Genomic DNA, 20926 nt, shown 5'->3' with positions numbered 1-20926 from the left:
AAGGAAAAGCTTGGAAAAGCACAATGGGCAGAGGTAAATGTTGCTTCTCCTCCTCCTTCTCCTGCTCTGCCTCCTGTAGTCCAGGACAGTCCCTTGTATCTGCATTTTGGAATTTATTTCCATCCACCAGCTGAGCTGGTGCCTACAACGAGCAGGTCTTGGCCTCAGTGCTGAGAATGGCAAGAGATGAAGAATTCAAACCTTGTAGGTCAGAATTTTTTGCACTGCACTTTTTTCTTCCCTACTGCATTGTTCCTTTTGATGATGTTTGTGATTACAAGCCAAATTATCCTCAGTTACTGTCACTCACATTTGGCAGCTAAGGTGGTGATTTGATCTGGTGGTTTCCTGGGTTCTGGGGATCTCTGTAAGAGAACAGACCCACTGAAAAAGTGTGTCTTGGTACCCAGCTGAAGGATATTACAGCTAACAAAAGGGAAGAAAACTACTTTTTATGACTTTGTATTCAATTATGCATCATTAAAATATTGTATATTTAGGAGGGGATGCTGCTGTTTAGTCAGTTTCCTACCACCTGGAAGTAAATTGATTTACAATTAAGAAAAGTGCTCTTTTTAGTAATACCCAAACTCCTGAGATACTGTTTTAGTGATGTGTCCTACAATGTGTCATGTGCTGATTAAAGTCGAGTTTTGTCCTTTTTGGGAATCATTCTAATGTAGTCTAGTCAAAGAATTTAATTTAATTACATGTGTAATACAACTTTCTGCCTTTTACTTAATTGGTCTCGCCTACGTTGTTTCTGCCTATTAGATGACAATTTAGCAATTTCCAATTTGTATATCCCTGAGGGAGGCTCAATGGGAATAAATGGAAGTAAAAAAATCTCTGCAGCTTTATTTCTCGATTTACTTGCTTGATGGCATCTCTTTTGTAGTTGTATGGAAGAAGAGAGATGGAGAAGAGTAAGCAATAAAAGGAAATCTTTTGTGTGAAAAGCTTATATTGAGAACAAAGCAGATTTGTAATCTTTGCTTTGTGTATTTACAGTATAATTTGCTTAGCATAGGATATATACACCCAATTTTAATAATGTATTTTCAGTTTTAGTGTTAACCCTCTAATCCATTTATGACTGCTTAATTGAGTAACTCAGGACAAATCAGTGTGTCGGAACCATGGTGATTTCTCAGTTGATGGGGAGGTTTATAAAACTGCTATACAATTTTGGGGTGCAATTTTTCTGGTAGTAGTAGTCTGTCCTTTTAGGATAATCTGAGTCTTGATTTTCTATGTTAAATTGCACTTTGTAGATGGAAAAGAACTTTTTTTTTTTTTTCTTTGAACTGTCAAATTGGCCCAAAGCTCTGTGTATGTTGGTGTGTGTGCCCTCTGTGTTTTTTGGGAGGTTCTGTCTTCCAGGAACTGGGAGCCTGATGGCACAGCATGACTTTAAGAAAAATCATGTTGGTTATCTATATAAAAATGAATTTCAACTCTTTCATAAGCTGGAAGTGAAACTATGATAATTTTGCCATTCTTTAAAGGCAGGGAATAAATCTGATTCCTAAACAGGAATTCAGTTTAAAATAGGTGCCTAAATCTAGATATGCCTGTGTTTTATATAGTCAGAAAAATCTAGTAAAGGAGTGAAAAGTAGATGTAATTTTCATATGAGAGATGGCAAAAAACTGTTTTCTATTTCAATATCTTTGAATTTTACCTCACAGTTTGCTTTTTTTTTTCCTAAAGGAAAAATTTGTCTGGTAGATGTTTAGATGCCTGGATTTTTATTCTATTTAAAGGAATATTACAAATAAACAGAAAATAACAGAGTCTTCATTAAAATTGTTTCTTAGTTAATAAAATTTAGATTTAAGTGAATGAAAAGACTTTTAGAATTTCTATGCTAAACATAAATGCTGAAAAAACCCATCTTCAATGTTTAAATATTTTAAACATTGCCAAAGTTTCTAAATAATACCATGTTAATATTTTAATTGAAATAATCCCTTCTCAGTTTATGAAGCATTTTAAAGGTTAGTCTAACATCTCTGTATTTTTAAAGCTAGACATTTCCAAAACATTATTTCAAGTAGATACGAATGAAATGCTTAAATGAAAAGTTGTATCACTCCTTAATCATGTTACTGTTACTCAGTTTAAGAAGAATACTTTCAAAAATCATGGAAGTTCTGAAGAACTTTAGTAGGAGACTTCAAACCATACCTTCAGTGTAAACTTGTAATGAAAAGGTCTTATTTTGGGGATTTTGTTTTAAATTGTTCTACAGCTGGAGGCTTTGTGCTTGCCATGATAAGAAAGGGTGCTTAGACAAGAAAATTTTTAAAACCAAGGTGTCTGTCCCAGACACCAGTAACTGACTGCTCATAACTTGTAGTATTTATAGTTTCTTTCCCCTCACTTCCTCCAAATGTAGTGAAGAAATCCATTCTCATATAAGAGATTTGGGTATATGAAGTTGATAAGAAAAGTTACTTTAAAAGTGGCACCAAAAATCCCGGGTTTACCTCTGAGATCCTTTACACACACAGCTGCCTTTTCTGTGAAAGCTTCCCAACGTGACTTTGCTGACAGGTGGAATTTCCCCATCTAAAATTTAGAGTACTTTGGTCAAACTATTTCTGAACCACAGGAAGCAGGAGTAAAAATCCCCTTGATCTCATTTGACTTCAGTGGGTTTGTTTCATTTGCTTTATTTCTTTGAAGATGGGTTGGTCACTGCCTGGACATCAGGATCCATTGTCCATATATAACATGTGCTCTATACCACACTAATTGACCAAGGGAGGTTAATGTGGCAGGAAACTGCTCCTTAATGACTGTCATTCCATCACAATAATTAAATAAATACTGAATTTCTAGCTGTAGTGTTCAGATCTGAGTCTGGTGGACATTTGGCTTCACTGCCCTTTCCCAGGAGAGCTGAAGCTCAAGTCTCACTGATTAGGGGGGCACCTGGCAGGGCCATTATTTGGGAAGGTGATTTCCACATGGGGAGTTTTGGCTAAAATAACAAGCTATTTTAGAGCTGTGCTCATTTTCTGATAAACTGGTAAAGCACATCAGACAACTAACACAGCTCAGCAATATGTGGGGCAAAGTGTGTGAAGGTAAATCAATATAAAAGTGATGAGATGAAAGTGAAGGCAATCCCAGCTCTGCATTTGGCTGAAGCTGGACCCAGGGCTGCCAAAGGCTGGGTATAATGAGCAACAGAAGCAGTAGAAGCAGCACCTTGGTTTGTTACCCATTATTATCTTCAGTTTAAAACCATTATCCCTTATTCTATCACTTGATGAAAAATCTGTCCCCATCTTTCTTATAACCCTCTTTTAAGTACTGAAAGGTTGCTTTGAGGTCTCCTGAGTGCATTTTCCTCTCCAGGGTGAACAATCTCTGCTGGTTTGTTTTCTGAAAATAGCTTGTTTCTGAGCATGCTTCTAAACACACATAGAGGTGCCATAGCTGGTGAAAGCATTAAATAAAATTCTAATATGAACTGTGATTTTTAGAAAAAAAAATAGGTGAAATTGTGCACGGGTGAGTGAGATCATTTCTATTATGAGTGCTGAGTTGACTGCTGTGGAACCTGTGACACACACTCACTGTGAGCTAGAATTTCTGGAGCATGATTAAAGCTTTTGTGCTCCCACTCATGTCTGTGAACATTATTCCTGTACTAGTTAAAGAATAAGTTCTGTAGGTTGAACCTTATGGACCACATTGCTTTGTTGGGAGATGTTCACTGCTGTTTGGGTGCTTTGGTTTCTTAAACTGAAAATGTCCTGACTGTTCCCCCATGTTTGCTCTTTGGCAGAGATTCTAGATTTCCTTTTTTAAGTATGGCATCACTCACAAAACTTGCATCTGGGACTTGAGTATATGTAATAAAATCTGTGCAACTCTAGAGGTGAAAAGAATCAATGTCTGTGGCAAAATAAACATTTCAAAGTCAATGGACTGGGTTAGCTTGAAATAAAAGACACTTCAAGGGACTCACCAAAGAGTGAGTGCTCTGAACAGAAAATGTGAAAGTTGCAGGTCTGATAAAATTATACAGGCTGTACTGGGAAAACAGTGACTTGGAAAAGAATTTATTTATTACGCTAAATCATCTTGAGGTGAACTTTTGCTGCAGAGCTCTGGGAAAAGGGAAAATGTTACCTTTGTGTATAAAAAGAGAAGAAAAGCAAGTAGATGGTAAATTAATAATTCATTATGAATGTAAAGTCTAATTGTATCTTGAAGTGACAGTCCATGGTGAAATGTGTCTTGTTGAACACTGAGCATTCATGCATCCTATGATTCTACCCAAAAGATGTTTTGAATCACTTCCTTTGTGAAAAACTTACATTATTCCTTATGTTGTATCTCTGCATTTTCCCATGAGATGGACTCTTCTTATGTGAATAATTTCCCAGATGTACAGGCTGTCCTGGGAGGTTTTGTCCCCTGGTTTGGTTTTTGAGTAGGATCTCAGCATCTTCTCTGAAGTAACCTTCCAGTTGTGTGCCACATGTAACAGTCATATTCCTTTAAAAGAGGAGCACTGGGAATTTTTATTTTTTCTCATAGGCAAAAGTGAATTGATGTTCAGATTTATCATGTACAGGAGGCTGTGAGATCTCTCTGAGTGTTTTGGGGTGCTACACACACCCAACTCCACTCCTTGGGATCATCCTGCAGGGCTGTGGGACCAGCAAAAGCCATCAGTGCTGGGTCAGGACAGAGCCCGGGCTGGGAAATCATCCTGGAGTGATTCCTGACCAGCATTTCTGGTTTCTTTGGGATGTTCCAGGAGCAGAGACATTTGGTGGTGTGAGCAGATTCAGAATGAAAATCAGATTTGCACCAGGTGAGCTCCTGGTTCCTTCTCTCGAGGCTCCCTGGTAAAGATACTTTGAACAGGACCTCATTCCACTCATACTGTTTATATTTTGGAGTGGGAAGTCTTCTCAGTCTTTTCCCAAGGAGATTCAGACAGCTGAAGTGATAACTAGGCATGACTGTAGAATTGAGGTTTTTTGGTCTTATTTGTTATATTTGGCACAAAATTCCGTGTTTTTAATTTTGCATATGTTTTCTTCTGAACTTCCTGCCATATGAAGGCAATAATGAATTACATAAATGAGCAGCTGAATATAAACATATATGTTTTGAAATTTATTTCTCTGATTATTATATTCCACTGAGAGAGAGGTAGGAGGTACAGTATGGCATTATTTTGGATAAAGAGAATTTTGAAATCTTTGTGTAGTTCAGCTGTGATAAAGGGAGGATATTTAACTCAATCTTTAAGAATTACTATACTTAGTCTTTTCCAAATTTCCTAATGAGAGGCTATTGATTAATGGTCTTTTATGACTCCTATGGAAATTGGTGTATTCATAAAGAAGGCTATAACCATAATTATTATTATTTTAAATTTCCTATTTCTTTAGGTAGCCGACAGCTTTGCTGCATGGTGATTGCCATGGGAGTCCAAATTATTTAAATGAGAAAATGAAAAAAGAGGCAAGTTGAAGTTAATTGTTCTGCCTCTTCATTTGCAGTTTATGGTTTTCAGATCTGGAGTTAGGAATTAAGAAGCTATATGCCCAGCACGCATAGTATAATCACATTTAAGCAGAAGATTTATGTAGCCAACTATCTCTTAGCACTGCTCCATTTTCAGATATTACATTATATCCAGTGGAACAATTCTTTCCTGGTTTAACTTTTTATTGTCTGAAATGTTGTCACTCAGATAAGTCTAAGCTGTTCAATATTGCAGACTTCAGAAATATAGTTTGACTTTTCTCTTCAATTATTTTAAATAAATAATTAAGTTCTAAATGCAAATTTTTAAATTTAATTGACCTTTCTCAAGATTAATTGAAAAATTTATCTTCTGCTCTGCACGGTTCAGTTACTAAAGCCATCGTTTTTCTTTCTGCAGTCAGTTTTAGGCCAGGAGGAGAGATCATTACTTGTGGCTCACTTGAGCTACTGAATTTTACAGTTTTTTATAGTACTGAATGAAATACAAATTACACTTCTAAATCTGTGAAGTAATTACAAGTAAATATAAGGTGAATGTTAATTTTCACTACTTTACATGATTATTACCATCCAATGATACATATCTATTCATCTCACAAGAGATTTGATTCTTGAGGTCCCTCTTTGCCTTTCAGTTATTATATACTGGGGCATCACTTCCACTTTGGTATCAACTGTAGGACTTGTATTTCGGGTGGAATTATGTGCACCCAGAACATGATGTTATATATTACAAGTGAGATTGCACAATGAAAGTATCAGGCAAAGTTTTAATAGGAAACTTGCCTTGTGCACTTTTTTTTTTTTTCCCTCTTGAATGTAGAGAATGAGAGTATCATCCTAACTTCAAGTTTTCCTGAAATTTAAAATCATTGAGTATACAGGGACTCTTCAGCACATAAGCATTCTGCATAAGTGGCAGTAACATAGTCTGGCACTGTGTCCCTCCTGTCTACTTTATATAAGAAAGGAGGCTGAACAGGAAGCAAAATATTGAATATAGTCTCTAACTGCCTCCTGTCAGCTTCATTTTGGAAGCAGCTTGCAAACTCATCTGTGGATGATAGTATTTAAATAGGTAGTTAGCCATGAGGAAGAGTTTTTGGGTTCCTGTTATATTGTTTCTTCCTAGGGATAATTAAATAAGGACTATCTCTATATTTTATTCTTCCAAGCTAAGCAGCAGTGTTTTATTTACTTAGTGAAAGATGAAATCTACTTACGTTGACCAGATTGCTGCTTTTCTTTTAATACCATGCCTGCTCTTAACCTCGTTTTATTTGGAGAGTATCGCATAATTAATTTCACTTTATAGCTTTATACTCTTAGAAGAGGACATGGCAAGATCTGAGGTGTGTCACTGGTGGGTGGGATATGGCTGGGACCTGCCCACTGTCCTCCCGGGAACAAAAGCAGGAGTTTGCAGCACCCCCAGTGATGCTCCTTTACTCAGTTTTTCACCTATTTTCCCTGCCAGTTGCCATTTCTGTGAAGCTGTCAGTGCTGCCTGATTTTAGCTGGCCCTGCTTTGGGAAAGGGGGATTTGGAAGGCACTGCCTCGGGAGCAGTCGTGATGTCATTTGCAGGAAGTTATTTTCCTCCCTGCAAATCCTTTCTGCTGAGCATTTTGTTGTCAGGGCAGGGTAGGATTTCCAGTAAAGTTGCAACTCTTTTTTATGAGAAGAGGTGAAATGAGCTCTCCAGTGCCTTTAGTAGCTCTGCACTGTGACTTTAATAGGACTTTAGGTGACTGTCATTGAGATGTTGGCTGTGCCATCAGAGGGTTTGTCACTTTTTTCCCTGTAAGCCATCCTGACAGATGACGTGAGATGATACCGTGCAGACACACCATCAGCATTGCCAATGAGCTGACCTTCTCCTCTTCATCCATTTAATTTGTATTTGAATAATTTGCATCCCTGTAACGATGCTCAGTTGTCTGAGGAGCTGTCACAACAGCTTGGGCTGGTTTCGTGACAAAACCCAGTAGTTTCAAAACACAATTGTTTCATTATTCATGAAAATTGTTGTTGCTTTATTCCTCCTCCTGCTCAGACAAGTTTGGCCAGAGAGAAAAAAAAGCCCTGTTTTGCATTTGCAGGATTGGATTTTTTTATTTTTTTTTTTTTTTTTGCATAATGCAGTGTTTTTATACAAATATCTCATTATTTATTGAAAACTCATTCAGTAGGAAATTTGGATAGCTCCCCATGAGGCAAATAAGTTAAAGTAGAATTCTAGTCCCTTTTCCTGGAACAAGTTTATTTCTAAACTTTTGAGTTTTAAGATCTTCTCTGTTTTCCCTGATACGTAATTACTGTGAAGGGCAAGGAACAGGTGCCCTTGCACAATGTGAACTGTCATTATCCTGGGTGCTTGCAATAAATTGAATGTCTGTTTCAGACTCAATTGTCTATTTTTACCTTTTTTTATATAGATTCCATAGATTCTTGTATATCACAACAAGCAAGGACAAATTTGGGGAGAAGTGCAGAGAACTCTTGACAGGAAACAGGTCTCAAAGTAACTGCAGAAGACAGCAGAGAATGACTTTTTTGGCTAAAATATATTTCAGTCTCATTATTCTGATACACAGCCCAGTGACAGAGTTGGTGATGTTCAAAAGGTTTTCTTTCACTGCCCTCTCCTCCAGGGTGGGGTCCGTGTGATCTCTAGTGATCACTCAGAAGTTGAAAAAAATCCTTTTTTCAGCTGGTGATTGTAATTCATTGTCCAGCTTATCCATTTTTTCATTCCATCAACTGGCTCTGGGAATTTGTCCACTCATTAACACCTCCCTGGTGAAATGCATCTCTTGAGATGGGAGAAATCTTCACGTTTAAAAAGAAAGTGAAGAAGCTGGGTTTGAGTACGGGTATGTTTTTCAGGATGAATGACTGATTTAGGTTATGGTATTTTTTTGTTTTGTTTTGATTCTGGTGCAAAGCCTTCCCATGTACTACATGTTCCATAAGCTGAGGAAAAAATACTGAAGCAGCGTTTCAGATAAAAAATGCAGAGACAAAACTTGAAATGAGTATTTTTAGCACAAGGGGAAGCAGACTACGGATGATAAAAGGCAGATACGTTTAAGAAAAAGAGCAAGGATTTAATTCTGTTGTGCTTTGCTTTGAGAGGAACTATAGTCTCGAAACATTTTATTTTATCTCTGTTTATTGCTTTCATATATCCTACCTAGAGCTGTGTTCATAGTGCTGTTTTGTGGGATATTTTTCTCTCTGTAGTTCTCTTTTACTCAGACTCTTCACTTTCCAGCTGGCAAGTGTGTCGTTGGGGGTGTTTTTGTAGCTTCTCATGTGACATGAGGTGCCACTGTGCTAAATACAGTATAAACATTATAAATAAAAACACGGTTAGAAGATTTGAAAACTTAGTGGAGTCTCTGAGTACTGAGAGCCCTGTTTACTAAAGTTTTCCATAACTTCGAGCTTAATAGAAGTTATTTCAAGCAGAGATGCACAATGAACAGTTAAGAGCAATCTGGGCTGTACTCAGAAAGCTGATGTGGATTTATTGGAGGCTGCTGGGGTACAAAGTGCTTACATGCATATTTAATTTCCAGACAAAAATTACCATATTTCCAGCAATGATCTTTCAACAGAGGAATGCAATCTGAATGCTCCAGTTGTATATTAAATATTTTTAGGCAGGAATATTTTTCTCAAATATCAATCACTTAGAAAAGTGCAGCACTAATTAGATGGGAGCTGTTTTCCTGGTCCCTTTGGAGATGGATTCTAAATACTTCTGACTGTCCAGAAGCAAAGACAATTTGTTAAAATCTGGCTATAGGAAACTAAATATATTTCTGAGCATTATTGTGTATATCATAGAAATCAAGTACTGAGTTTGCTCATGTACCACAGAGGGGTGGAGTGATCTTGGAAACAAAGACTATGAAATTCAAGATATTCCAGTTGTGTCTTCCACGTGCATTGCCTGTGCAAAATCCAGGAAACTCATCCTGCCTTTGCAGAATCAAATCATACTTCAATGCCAGTAAGAATTGATGTTGTTAGTCATAGTTTCAGGCCTGGTAATTTTTTTTCAGAATCCACTCTTTAGATTGTATCTGGGTGTTTTTCATTATGGTCTTTATTTCTGGCTTGATTCTGGCAGTTACTGTGATCCACTTTTATAACTCATCTTTAGCTTTTGAATATGCCCAGCACTTGATGGATTCTGCATGCAAATGAAGAACTTCTAATGATCTCTTGCTGCATTAAAAATAGCCAAAACAAAACCCCCTCTTAGAGAGGACCAGATTAATTCCTCCGCCTTTGGGACGTGAGGATCAGCAAAGATGCAGGCTGCAGAAGTGGGAGCTTATAGAAACCTTTGAGTGATGTATTTGAACTTTTTTGTCATAAAATCATAGAATGCTTTGGGTTAGAAGGGACCTTAAAGACCATTTAGTTCCACTCCCCTGCCATGGGCATGGACACCTTCCACTAGAATGGTGAAGGGGGAACTTTAGAAGCTTCTCAGTTTTTGCTCAGTGTAGAATTCATCTTCCCACTGCAAACTTCACAAGCTCTAGATTATTCCTTGTAATTTGCATCTATTTTCACTCAGTTTCTTTTGGGGTCAAGATTTTTTTAAATTAATGTGAATTATAGAAAATATTTTCTGGTCTGGAGGGATTTCAAAGCTCGTTTGTGTTGACATTTGTTACTGGTGTTTTCCTCTTGGCAACATTCATAGAATATGTTTCCCTCTTTAAATGGAGAAATAGATAAAATGATAGTAGTAATCCTGTGTTTTTGTGAAATGTCCTTCCCAGTCTGCTTCTCAGTTTGTAGTTGCATTTTATCCTGAATGGTTTTCAAAGCTGTTGCTTGGTCTCCTTAAGTGCAAAGTCATCTCAAGAGCAATATATTTTAATTCTTCCCTAATTATTTTTCTATTTCAGACAATTCAGGAAATTAAAGCTGTTTTGGCAGCATAGTATATTAGATCTTCCATAACCACATTTCATGTGATGTGAGCTGGTCTAAATTCCCTTTTAGATTAGATTAGTGATTCTAATTTAACATATCAGTATTTAGTATGCATTATAGTGTACTATATTTAATTTGATTACCTTTTATGCCTTACCGTACATTTAATAAAGCAATTATTTAACCATTTGCTACCAATGAATTTTACTGTGATATTGAAATTAATATGGTCTGTAATCCATGAAGATGCACAAAACAGGAGAGAAGTGTCTTCTGAAAAAAAAAGTCAAGGGCCACATTAAAGTCCTACATCTGTGGTTGTTTTGTTTTCCCTTTCTGAGTTTTGCATGGAAAAGTGAGGAAGTTGCCTTGTGAAACCAATGGACTCTCCAAGTATGTTACAGTTCACTTCAGGAGACTTTCATATATAATATTCTGCTTCCCTTTTGTATGGGTTAGTATTAATAAACAGCTTTAAATAGTTTATTCCTCAGCTTTTGGCCCAGTCTTGTTGCTTTTTTCAACAAGTCTTTAGCACACCAGGAGCTTTCACCTACCAGGAGTGGAGGCAGGTGAACCTCTACAGAACCACAATGAGGTAATCTGCTTACAGCTGCAAAATAAATGTGTTGTGTACCACTCACAGTCATTAAGATGTTGATTGATGATTTGTAAAACATTTTTAACTATCAGCAGACTTATACTTCTGTTTTCAGGAGCATGAACCATATGGTTTATATATCATTAATTACAGACTGGGTACCTTTGAAACCAATATATTGATATTGTAGTGTCTGTGCTCACAGTGGTCTGCACTTTCTGCAGAAATAATACCAGCAAGAATGATGGTTTTGGCTTTTTTCTTTTTTTTTTTCCCTTTGCTACAGCATGGCTATCCAAGTGGACAAGTTCAATTTTGAGAGCTTCCCAGAATCCCCAACTGATGGGGCACAGTTGGCGAATGCAAAGCAGCTGGAAGAAGAAAGGCAACAAGCAAGAGGTCTGGAGATTAACAGCAAGCTGGATATTTGCTGGAAAATTATATCCTTTCATAAATACTTGCTTTAAAAGTATATAAATAGATGCCCTCTGATACATTTTATTTTATAATTCAACTCGCTTCACGGCAGTGTTACTGAAAAGAAAAGTAATTAGAACTATGAAGCTTATCATAATTATAGACTGTTTAAGGTTAATTGTGCTGTATATTATTTAGGCGATGCTTGGGTCATCCTATAATGGGTTTTTCTGAGTCACTGGGCATGTCATAAATCCTGTGTGTTTTTCCCAGCTTTTAGGGAACTGAGGAAGTGTAGTTAGGATTGATGAGTAGTAGATTCATGGGGTCAGATTTTTCTATTCTCCCTCACACCAAGTAACTGAAGTAACTGAATCATGAAGAAATTAATGAAGCTGGATTTAGAGGGTTTGCATATATTTAATTAAATTTGGGTAAATCAGAACATATTAGAATAATTTATTTCCAAGTCCTCTTTATAGATTTAGTAATGTATCTAATCTTGGGTAGCTTTCTAAGGCATAGACAGGACTTGTGTGACTTAGTCATTCTAAACATAAAATCCCCACAATAATTCTAAATGCAGTAAAATATTGCCTTATGATTATTAATAAGAAATTGCATTCAGCTTAGAGTTAAAATAAACCAGTGGCATTGCTATAAATTTCGTGATTTCTATAAAAAAATCTTGTGCTTGGATTGTCAAAAATACACTTTCTCATGATTTTCTTCAGGAAACATTCTGTACAGCAAACAGTTCCCTAAGGCATGTGATGGTACTCAGCACTTCCCAGGAGATTTATATTTTTCACTCAGATCATCCCCAAATTCACATGATAGAGGGTGGCAGAAGATGAGAGAAGAATGGCAATCAAATAATGCTTTATCTGTTTGTACTTGTAATTGTACTTTTATCCAGTGATCTGGAATGATGTTTCATTACTAATTATTATGAGGAAGAACTTCTTTACTGTGAGGGTGGCTGAGCACTGGCACAGGTTGCCCAGAGACTGTGGATTCTCCTTCCCTGGAGATATTCAGGAGCTGTCCTGGACACAATCCTGGGGACCCTGTTTGAACAGGGGGTTGACAAGATGACCTCCAGTGATGCCTTCCAACCTTAACCATCCTGTGATGATTAAATCAGTTCAGGATTTGTCAAAGTCAAGGCTAGAGACATAAATGAGATTCCTGATGCCTGGTTCAGTCCAGATTCCCCAAGCAGCATTTCAGAGAGAGCTCCTTTTATGCAAAAATGTCAATATTTAACCAGTACTCACTTAGTAAATGTCTGTGTTATGGAAAGATATAAATATTCTATGATAGCACAGATGAATTCTTACACTGGAATTGATGCATAGTTGTAATCATTTTGTCAAGGTGTAAAAATTCATCCTCACTCATTGCAGTTGCTGGGCAACACTGTTTACATCCATTCTGTGTTCTGGATTTAACCCCAGTTTTGATCCCAGAACCATTGTGGCTGACATGAAAGTCACTACCTTAGAAACCAAGTAGAACAGTGCGTGGGTTCTGTGTGTTAAATTCAGTGCAACCATTAGTTTCTCTGTTTATAATACTTGTTATGAATGTTCTCTCTGTTCCAGGAACTAAAACTCATCTAATTAATGAAAGGCAACAAGTTTCATACGTGCTTAAAAATCCTTGAAGAAATGTATACATTCTTTTCCAGGTGTCATGTCCCAAGTACAGTTAGTCTTTCTCTTAGCATTGTAGAATCATTAATGTTGGAAAAGACCTCAAAAGACCTCCAGAATCATCAAATCCAAACTTTGACCTAAACCACAGCACTGAGTGCCACACTGAGTCCTTTCTTGAACACCTCCAGGGATGGTGACTCCACCAGCACCTTGGGCAGGCCCTTCCAATGCTTGACAGCCCTTTCCATAAAGAAATTCTTCCTGATTTCCAACGTGAACCTCTCTGGCTTCATCCTTTTATTTCTTGCAGCAATATTTAGATGTGAACCAGTCAATAATTCATTTTTTTTCTCTCCATTCTGCTAAGTTTAAGAAACGTGGTTTCTGAGATATTTTTCTCCCATCAGAGTAGTTGTACACAGGTCAGCAGAGTTTATACTGATGGACAGACAGGCAGAGAAATGGATGGATAGTTCAGCTGCATTAGCCTTGTTTTCCTTCAGGACTCAGCCTCAGTGCAGGCAAGAGAGGAAATGTATTTGCAAAATTACAAAGGGGTAGAACTGCTGATATTTCCTACTAGAGGAGGCATTTTTGCAAGTCTCTTGAGTGGTAATGCCAAATGATCCCTTTGTTCTCCATCATCTCTGAACTACTTAGAACTCCCCAGGCAACTTTTCTGTCCTGTGTGCCATGACATGGGAAAGTGATGGGCTGAGGTGAGTCAACCTCACAGAATCTGCCCTGAGGTGAGATCCAAGGCCCAGATGTTCACACCAGGACTTGCAAAAGCATGTGAAGGAGAAATTAGAGTGTGCACAGGGAATTATTAGGAAAGGAGAGATGAGACAATTGAAAGCTTTTTGACCAAGGACAGAGTCGTCCAACAGAGTGAGGTGCTGGGTGTTTGTTACAGACCACCCAAACAAGGAGCAAAGCTGGATGAACTTTCCTTTAAGGACTGGAAGAAGTCTTCCAGTTGCAGGTTTGCTTATTTCTGAAATACTTTAAGGACAATTTCTGTGTACAGGTGTTGGATGGTTTGGTTTGGTATGTGCTGTGTGGGGTGTGCTCCCTGAACAAAGGATCCAGCTGGAGAGTTTGAAGTTTGGTGTCAGCCTTGGCTGCAGTTGTCCTGGCATGATGGAGCTCAGTATCCTGAGGGAAGTGAGGAGGGCACATGGCAGGATGATGACTCTGGACTGGAGCAGAGGAGACTTTGGGGAAGGCAGGATTGGAAAGGATGCTGGCTCTGGTGCCAGTGGAGTTGCTGGGGGGCCTCCAGGAGCAGCTTCCTCAAAGCCTGAGAGTTACAGCAGTCAAATAAGTTCAGCAGACCCTTGGAGCAAGGTGTGTCATGAGGAGACTGCTAAATTCCAGTTAGGTACTGGGAAAATTCCTTTTCACAATGAGGGTGCTCAGATATTGGAACAGGTTGTCCAAAAGTGCTGTAAAATTGCTGTCTTTGATGACGTTAAAAATTCTGGACAATGCCTTGAACAGCCAGGTGCAATTTCAGTATTTTCCATGCTTTGAGCACAGGGCTGGACAGTGACTCTGGAATTGCCTTTCAATAGAAATCATTCTGTGATTTTTGCAGCTGGGCAGAGGGCTGGGTCAGAGACTGACTTCTGAAAAATGAACTCTTTCCTTCCTCCATCTTCTGCTATCCTTAGGTTTGATTGCAGCCAGAGAAATTTTCTAATGTACTGTGAAGGAATTGCTATTTCAGTGAAATGAGACTGTAACATTTTGGGGTCATTTTCTTGAAAATATTCTCAACCTGGCCCTAACAGCCTTTAAAAAAGTGAGACAGATTTCCAGTGCCACCTTAAATATCATGTTCCATTTTTAGCTTTTCTAATAATTAGACTTTTTTGCTTACTTCAGCCTTAATATCTGTGATGTATAGGAAGTCTGTCCTATTTGCAGTGTTTCCTTACATTTTTTGAATTGTGTTTTGTGCCCCTTCCTCAGTTTTTTGTTTCCCATATTTAAACCTAATTGCCAAAATTTCTTTCAAAGCACATTTTCTTTCAGTCATATTGCTGATTTTGTTCTGCACTACAGCTCTATTTTTCTCAATGTGTGTGGTCCAAAGCTGGAAGCAATACTGCAGGTGAGATTTCTCACAGAATAAAATTGTACCTTCCAGGTTTCAGAGATGATGTTTTCTCTGAGAACTGTTCTTTATTCTATTGTCTAATTGATTTTTTTTTTGCATGTGGTCCAGCATAACTGACTGAATTATTATTCCCAACTTTCATTTATAGATTTGTTGATTTCTTCTAGGGTGGTACTTGGAACTTTCTGTCATTTCATCCCAGTGATCTTCGTAAGTTCCACTCACTTATTAGGTTTGTGGACACTGACATCTTTCCCAAATACATTAAAATTATGAATGTTTTTTTATTTCATCACTGAAGCAGCCAATCAGGATCTTGAAATTATTATCTATCAGACAGAACCTTGAGTCACCTCATTTGCTTGACAGCAAATCACTGATAGCTCTTATTGAAATTCATTTTTCTGTGTCTATTCCACTTTTGATGACTTTATCTTGATCATAAATATGAATAATCAGTTGTTATGAGAATATTACATCTTGTAGATGTGCATCAGTAAAGGTTTCTTTAAATTTCTATGCTACTTTTTATTGTTTTCAAAAATAACTATTATTTAAGACCCTAAATAACTGCTTGTAATCAGTTTTAATGTAAAAATACCACAATAATAATCAAGCAGAAAGCTTAAAATATGAATAAGGCAACTGCTCTAAGTAAAATATGCAACTCATGCAGATTTATTTTTAATTAGTATAATCTTTATTTATGAACATTTGCTATTTTTTATGGTTATGTGCATTCTCCCACCTGCATTTATTTCCAAAGGACATATGTATTGAAAATAATTTCTTCTAGGATGCAAGATGTGGAATGCTGTAGGGAGAAAAAACACGAGGAACTTCCAGATAGAAGCCATTTTTAAAAACCTACTGTCTTTTTAAACAGTTCTAATTGTGAGTACCCAGCTACACATGGGGCAATCCAGAGAGTGTTAAAGACCAAAGTTTTCCCTGGGGAAATAACTGGTTCATTTGACTGTCAGTTAGGTTTTTGGTATGAAACAGTTTATATCATATGCAATCTGTTGCTACAGAAATGTGAAATAAGGGTGTCAACTGTGAAAAATCAGGTTTTTAGGTTTGTTGTGGTTTGTTATTTGTTTGTTTGGGTTTTTTAATTATTTTTTTTTAAATTTAAACAGCATCTGGTGATTGTGTGTTTGTTAGCTCTGAGGCCCCCACTGGGGCTGATTAGGTTGTGCAGATGAAAATATCTTGAGCTGTTAAACATGAACTGTTGTGCTGGAAGCTGGAAGTCAAGTGTTTGAATCCTGGCTGATGCCTGTGTTGTTAATAACAAAGATTGAAGTTTAGGAAATGGGGCCTGGGTCAGCAATGTGGCTCCTACAGAAGATCAGGTTTGTGATGGCAGTGAGACCTCAGCCAAATGTGTGGAGGTTTTGTTAAGTAGAGAGATTCTGCAAGGTCAAACTTAACCTTGGCAGTCTGTACTCGTGTTTATCTGGGCAGTCTTTTTCAATGAATTTTAAATCCTGGATCTTACACTTGTGTCTTTTATCAGCTTTGACTTTGAGCTAAGAATAAAAGGGTATCTTGGCAACCCTGTTCAACTGCTTTGCTTCCATTGACTTCTAAAAGCTTTGTCTTAGGCAAACTTTGGAGTTAAGCTTTTCTCTCTTGTTCCTTTTATGTTTTCTTATTGCATATTTTAGTTGCTTTTCATCTCCAAGGTAATGAGTGTGTTGCAATGTTCAGTTTTGTATTTGTCCTATAATGAACAATTTACTGTAGTTGTCTGATAATATAGTCAGGAGACAAAGATCACTGTTCTGGAATTCCATGATCCATGTGCCTCTGTAGGTCCATGTGAACACATAATTCCTATATGTGTTTATTCCTTTATGTTTTAACAAGTCTACTTCTTTGGTTGCATTTTCCTCCTTTGCCACCAGACTCCCTTCTGCTGCTTCATTCACTGATCTCATTAGACAAATGCAATTTATTTCCTGAATCCACGAGTCAATCTGTGCATGGCCTAACCATTTAAATGTTACATTTTTCTTTCATGTAGAATTGTGAAAAATGAAATTTCTCATCAGTTCTACAGTCCATGGCCATGTATCTAAGATAAGCTAATACCATCAATTTGTTTGACAAATAAACAAGTAAGACCCTGAACCTCCAGATTAATATACAAGAACACTCACTGAGCTATTTCTTACCTATAGAATTTATTTTGCTGCAAGATGACAATAAGCCATGTGCTAAAAATGAGTTTGGTGCTTGTGATGGAATAAGGAAATTTATGTATCTGATAATTTGGGCTATAAAAGCTTAAACTGCTTTGGGGATATTACATGATTTTCTCTGTTTGTGGGTTCTTCTGGTGTTTTTTTTTTTGTTGTTGTTGTTGTTGTTTGTTGGTTTTCTGTGAGTTTTGTTTTGCTTTGTTTTTGTTGCCCCTTTTTTTGTTTGTTTGGGTTTTAGTTTTGTTTGTTTGTTTGTTTGAATTTTTTTTTTTTTGCTTTTGCAAAGAGCCACTCTGATTTCTAACCTTTTTCTGAAATGTGTGACCAAAAAACCACCAATTGTATCCCAGGATGGGTCAGGCTGGGAGGGACCACAGTGGGGTCACCTGGTGCCACCTCCCTGCTCCAGCAGGGCCATCCCAGAGCACAGGCACAGGATTGTGTTCAGACACTGCTGGAATATCTCCAGTGAAAGAGACTCCACAATGATGACAATCTGGTCACTGCACAGGGAAGAAATAATTCCTCATGTCCGGGTGGAACTTCCTGGGATCAGTTCCTGCCCGTTTCTCTTGTCCCATTTCTGGGCACCAGGAGCTGAGCCTGGTCCCTGTTCTGAGCCCTCCCTGCAGACAGGGACAGACAGGGATGAGCTCCCCTCTCACTCTGTTTTTCCTCTCTCACTCTGTTTTTTAAGGCTGTAACAGCCCCAGCTCCCTCAGCCTTTCCCTTCTCCAGTCCTTCCATCCCATTTTATTGTCCTCCCCTGGCCCTGCTCCAGGAGCTCCATCTCTCTCCTGTCCTGAGGAGCCCTGAATGGACACAGTACCCCAGATTTGCCTCACTGCCTCCTGTGATTTTATGTTCCAGGAGGAATATTCTGCATCTGAATACATGGATGTGCTTTGGTAGCATTTACCAACGATAAAAAATGGAGAATCACCTGTTTTGTAGTAATTTTATAGTGTTATTTGAGGCATTAAGCTTTCCATGAAGCTCTAAACAGTGAAAATTTGTAATATTCCAGGCACCACTGTGAGTCTGTTGTAAGTAAATTACAGTAAAGTTAGTTTAATGTTGCCGTTAATGGCAGCCACTATGTTTTAAAGCATCTTTTAAATACTGCCTTTTTATTAGTGTTTTCTCTCACTTATAGTCCTTAGATTAAAGATGTGATAACAGAATTATTTATCTGCTGTTTCTGTGAAGTAATTCAAACTATTCTCTACCCTCTAGTGTGTTTTATGGAAATTATTGAGTTGTGCTGCTGTTCTGAGTCTTATTTTTCTGCAACAGCACTCTTCTAAGGTGATATTCTGCTGCCTTCAGTTTTCCAAATAGATGCTTTTCTTTAATGGTGTTTACAGCTTTCAGACTCTTTGGGGTTTGTGAATTCTTTATTTGTGGTCTCTTTAGGAGAAAAAAAAGGTGCTATTTATGACATTTTTTAGGGCATAATGAGAATGTTTTAAAAAACAATGGCAAGAAGCCTGTACTTGGTATTGATTTTCTTCCTCTGTCATCTCTGAGCTCTTGAGTTTCAATCACTGCTAGCTCTGCTTTTGTTCTGAGCTTTCAAGACTTTTCTTTAAATCTCCTGGAGATCCTGCAAGATTATGTCCTGTGGTAGAAATTAGTTATCTGCAGTGCCTGTTAATTTTCTTTTAACTGACACAGGTGAATCTACACTTCAGCAGTCAAATGATGCATGTCCCTTTCCAGAGTTTACAGCAAAGGGAAAGATCACATTTAGAAGCTGTTGATAAAAACTCAAGTACTCTTTTATTTTTTTAATATATTTTTGAGGACCAGGATTTCAGTACTTTTGGAGTAGTTGGTTGAAATCTTGATGAATCTCACCAGGAGCTTATTCGTTAGTTATGGTGGGATACATTCCTGGATACAGGATGGTGCTGACATCTGCTTCCAAGCCCTGTGAATTCAGTGCCTTTCTGCAGTCAGGGAATTAGAAAAAAAGAAATCCAGTGCTTTTCCTGTTACAAATAAATATTATCTTGATTGACTCCTCACACAAAATTTTTATTAATTGGTTTAAATGGATAATACTGTCTTTGCATGACATTGGATATTGCCTGTGCTTTTATTTTAGCACTTGTGTAATCTGTTTTGAAGCCCTTTTAAAAGAGATTCTTCTGTCCACACCAGTTTATTTCAGTGCTCTGCTGCCCTTAGAGTAAGAAAAATTTCCTCATTTTTTCTCTTTTTGGTCTGGGCCTGTTTCTGAGCTCATGCAGGGTAGAAAGGGAAGCTTGCAGGTTCTGTGCCTGTGGTTCTGATGTTTGCCCTTGTTAATGACACTGTCACTGTCCAGCATCCCTGTACCCCCATGGAACTGCCACCAAGTCAGCAGTCAGGGCTACCCTAGCAGACATTTGTTCTGCTTTCTGTTGCCCTCTTAAATTTCGTTCTGTTTTCTCTTTCCCTACCAAATTTTAACTTCTTTGTTTTCAGATTGTTCCTAATTTATTGTTCTGAGTTCTCATCCTGCACCACATCCTTAAAAGTTTGACACTTTTGTGGCTCCCAAACTTTTTTACTCTGGTGTTTTATTATGGTTCAAGTATATTTTACTAGTGCTTTAACACTCCTCAGTGGAATTAAACTGTTATTTTCAGGAGATATCAACTGCTGTACTTCTACTGTTGGTCAATTTATGGGTTAATAAACCATATGTAACATTAACATTTAATGAATCTGTAGATTGCAGTTTTGATTTGCAGTAATAAAAGTTGTGCATATCACATGCTCTTTTCCTCTGTGAAGCAAGATTTTCCTTAATTCCAATTTACCCTTCCTTGAAGCGTGAAGGGGAGGCCAGTGTGGAAGGGGTCCTTAATCAGCTGGTCCTGGAGCATCTGCAGCTGGCTCCTCTCCAGTGGGGTGAGTGGTGTCAAAATGTGCTCATGATCTCTGCAGAGACTCTACTGGCTCCTAATTTCCAGCAGCATGAGAATGAGAATGTTTTCATTTGCTCACAATGTGTGATAGCGGAGAATTTGATAGGAATTTTATTTTTCCTGTCGCTGTTTTACTTAGCTGAAGATAAATGTAGAATTGATATCTGTTTTATTTTAAGTACCACTGTTTGGTGATAGTAAATAGGAAACCTGACTGTGCACTTTTTCCTGTAATTTTCATCCTGGTTGTTTTGTAAGAGAGGTGGCTGCTATTTAAATTTCCCCTTTTCCTTACAGTATGTGTTTTTAAAGTAATTTCTCTAATTTTTTTTTTCATATGAATGGTAATGTCCTTGTGATATATTTCTTATTATAGTCTAGACAACTGCATTACTAACTTTTGAGGTGCAGAAAATGTTTTTACTTTGGGTAGCAGGGAAGAATTGCTTGTCTCAATTTTCCATTTAGAATGATGTTCCCACAATGAAAAATTGAATTTATTTAATT

At 37.6% G+C, this 20926-nt stretch overlaps 1 protein-coding gene across 3 annotated transcripts in view; it reads left to right on the top strand.

Moving 5' to 3' along the window:
• Window positions 1-20926, top strand: part of TRAPPC9 (trafficking protein particle complex subunit 9) — a 447339-nt gene that overhangs the window by 195543 nt on the left and 230870 nt on the right. For all 3 annotated transcript variants that reach the window (XM_088179749.1, XM_088179758.1, XM_088179755.1), the window contains 2 exons: window positions 11375-11528; window positions 20312-20402. In XM_088179749.1, the coding sequence (XP_088035875.1) occupies window positions 11375-11528; window positions 20312-20402 (245 nt within the window). The remainder of the gene's footprint in view (window positions 1-11374; window positions 11529-20311; window positions 20403-20926) is intronic.

Source organism: Sturnus vulgaris, chromosome 1 (genome assembly GCF_052056855.1).
Source record: "Sturnus vulgaris isolate bStuVul1 chromosome 1, bStuVul1.hap1, whole genome shotgun sequence".
NCBI classification, from domain to species: Eukaryota; Metazoa; Chordata; class Aves; order Passeriformes; family Sturnidae; genus Sturnus; species Sturnus vulgaris.
This window is presented reverse-complemented; position numbering and strand designations above follow the sequence as displayed.